This window comes from Morone saxatilis, unplaced genomic scaffold, assembly GCF_004916995.1.
Source record: "Morone saxatilis isolate NCDOM2014 unplaced genomic scaffold, NCSU_SB_2.0 Contig23, whole genome shotgun sequence".
NCBI lineage: Eukaryota > Metazoa > Chordata > Actinopteri > Moronidae > Morone > Morone saxatilis.
In genome coordinates, this window is record NW_023339796.1 from 7335073 (window position 1) to 7337790 (window position 2718).

General features: G+C 36.7%; 1 protein-coding gene across 1 annotated transcript in view; it reads left to right on the top strand.

Moving 5' to 3' along the window:
- myo9b (myosin IXb) overlaps positions 1-2413 on the top strand; it is a 29352-nt gene extending 26939 nt beyond the window's left edge. The window contains 1 exon segment of the mRNA XM_035671058.1: positions 652-2413. Coding sequence (XP_035526951.1) covers positions 652-935 — 284 coding nt within the window. The 3' untranslated portion in view covers positions 936-2413.
- The last annotated feature ends 305 nt before the right edge of the window (positions 2414-2718 follow it).

The window sequence follows — 2718 nt, forward strand, 5'->3', positions numbered from 1 at the left end:
CTATGTGCCAGGAATGTGTGCTGGCATTTATTTGATTGGCCATCGCAGCATCGTGCCGGATGGCGTCGCTGGTGGTCCAGCAAAAATATTGCTAGGTTAAACATTTTTGCTGGACGACCCTGTGTTTTGTTTAGTTGTTTGCCAGGGCCCTCTACATAGGTAGCAACATTAAGTGGCCTCATTAAAATAAATGAGCATGCTGAATATGTTTTTAGTCCGAACTTGGCCAAAGGTGGACAAAAATTCTGTTAGAGTGAGAAGTTCAAACCTTTTATTTTCTATCACGGCCAAAAAGTGGGTACCATTCTGTCGAACACAGCCCCTCCAGTGTGTACAAAATGCTTTGTTTAGAGCATACTGGCACCTTAGACTATCCAACAAGCACTTTATTTGAGGCCCTTACAAAGGAGTTGCAGCATAAATTATCTAATTAGATGTTAAGCATCAAAGCTACTCTAGCTACATATCCTCTTCAACCCTACAGGCGTGTGCCGTCATGAGAATACCAGCTTCTTTTTATATCTTATACATCTTCTGTTTATTGTTTCCTTTAGTAAGCTATAATATCAAACCAATGCAGGAACTTGACAGTAAGTGTGTACTAAAATCTCATAGCAAATATATTTACTAGTCTTATTTTTCTATTTCCAGGAAAGGTGACCATGCGATCGAAAACCCAGAAACCCAACTGTCCGCCTAAACCTCCTGACCTGGCGCAGAGAGTCAGAAGTCTAATGGCTCAGACAGATGACGGACAGAGAGAGTTCGCACTAGGACAAAAGACAGATGTTACCCAGTCCATGTGCTTCCTTCCCAGCCCAGACTACTCCTCCCCAACCGACAAGCCCCAAATCACCAGCAAGACTTTAAACAGGAGCTTCGACGATCTGGACATCCCTTACATCGATGATGATGACGATCTACCCGCAGCATAAACGGCAGTTTTAATAACTGCAATATTCTCAGATATGTGTTAATAGAAGACAAAAAAGTAACTGTGCACTTTGTTTTATGGACATTTCCATTCGTCGCTGCTGCTATGGAAACAAAGTGATTTGAGAATTTATATATATTTAAAGGGAGATCATACATGGGACAGTCTATTCAGGGTTTTTATAACAAATCAGGAGACAGACCCAACAGCCAGGACTGCTCAGCCTCTTTATACCACTACACTGTATGCAATTTTAAACATATTCAGAATTGTATGGTACACGTTTTATAAAAGGTAGGTATTTTGGGACCAGTTCTGTGAAGCTGTGTTTCATCTGTAGAGAAAAACAGGACATGATGAGGAGCAACAAGGGCCTTCTTTACTAATGGACATTATTCTGAGCTCAATTACTGTGGTACTTGTATTTGTTCCAGAAAGGTCCGTAAGATTGTGCATACTGACATTGTATTTTGGGCTCTCGTTGAGTGTATTGTTTTGTATCTGAAATGTTTCAGTTGTGTTTTTCTGCTTTTCGTTTTGCTCTGTTATATAATGACTGATGGTCATGTTGCTGCCTTTTTAGACTGAAAATACTTTCCTCTGTCACTTTTCTTGGTACTGCAAGGCCATGCCGTTTCACCAAGTAACAACATTTTGTCTATACATGTAGGTTTTTTAAAAAAAAAATATGCATGCCTGTACATTTTATAAGGGGTAGGAATAATGCATATCCTCTGAGTTTGACTTTTGTCACCAACAAAAATAAACTGACCGTTTTCAGATGTCTCTGTTTAGAACCAATAATGCAGCTTTGAACTCCTTTACTGTAATATGTGAGGAAACTGTAAAGTTGAGCTTCATGAGGGAGTTTTAAAGAGAAAAAGATGCCCTTATGTGTCAATGAGATTATAAATTAAAATAATACTTATAGCAGATCATTCTGGGAAAAATGTTGATTTTCTACTGACGTGTTATTCTGAAGAGAAATGTTGTTGAACTTGTCAAATTTTCATTTTGAGTCATGAATCTTACTTAAAAGTGAACTCTGAACTAATGTTACTAAACCTTTTTAGACTACTAACTGGTCAGAAATGCATTCTGCTCTCCAGAGAAAGAACATTTTTAAATAAATACTTCCATATAAATATATTTGTTATATTATCCTAGTTTGATCTTCACCAAGTGTGCATATCAGAACTCCAAACTTCCAGGTCTTTATAGTGACTCCGTATAAATTTCTTGCAGCTGCACACATCCTGTGGCAGGTTTCCAGCAAAAAAGGTTTCATTTTGAATCATTTCCCTCCACTTTCTGTTTCCTATAATCTAAAATGTAGTAATAGTAAACACTCCATTCTGGCATGTGTTTTATGGACCATAATTATTTGTTAACCTATAAAAGTATAGATATTGTGCTTCAGAATCCAGTGACGTGTTCTTTTTACATGGATTAATTACAGGTTAAAATAATTTCAGTTCATTTGATTGCCTTTGGACAAAGCCTAATATGTGTAAATGGCAAGAGAGCATACTTAACTTCAGATATTCAGATAAATCTCCTATAACAGTAACAATGTAAACAAAGCAGATCATTTCAATCAATATTTTAGTGTTTTCCTGCATTGTATTTTATTGTATTGTATGGACAAGGGACAACTTAATAAAATATTTTCAACCTAACAAAATACTCGAAAAGAAAAGAAAGAGGAAAAAGAGTGACTGGTAAAGGAAAGATAAAATAGTATAATAACATACTGACATCTCAACTTTGGTTGTTTTTAAAGT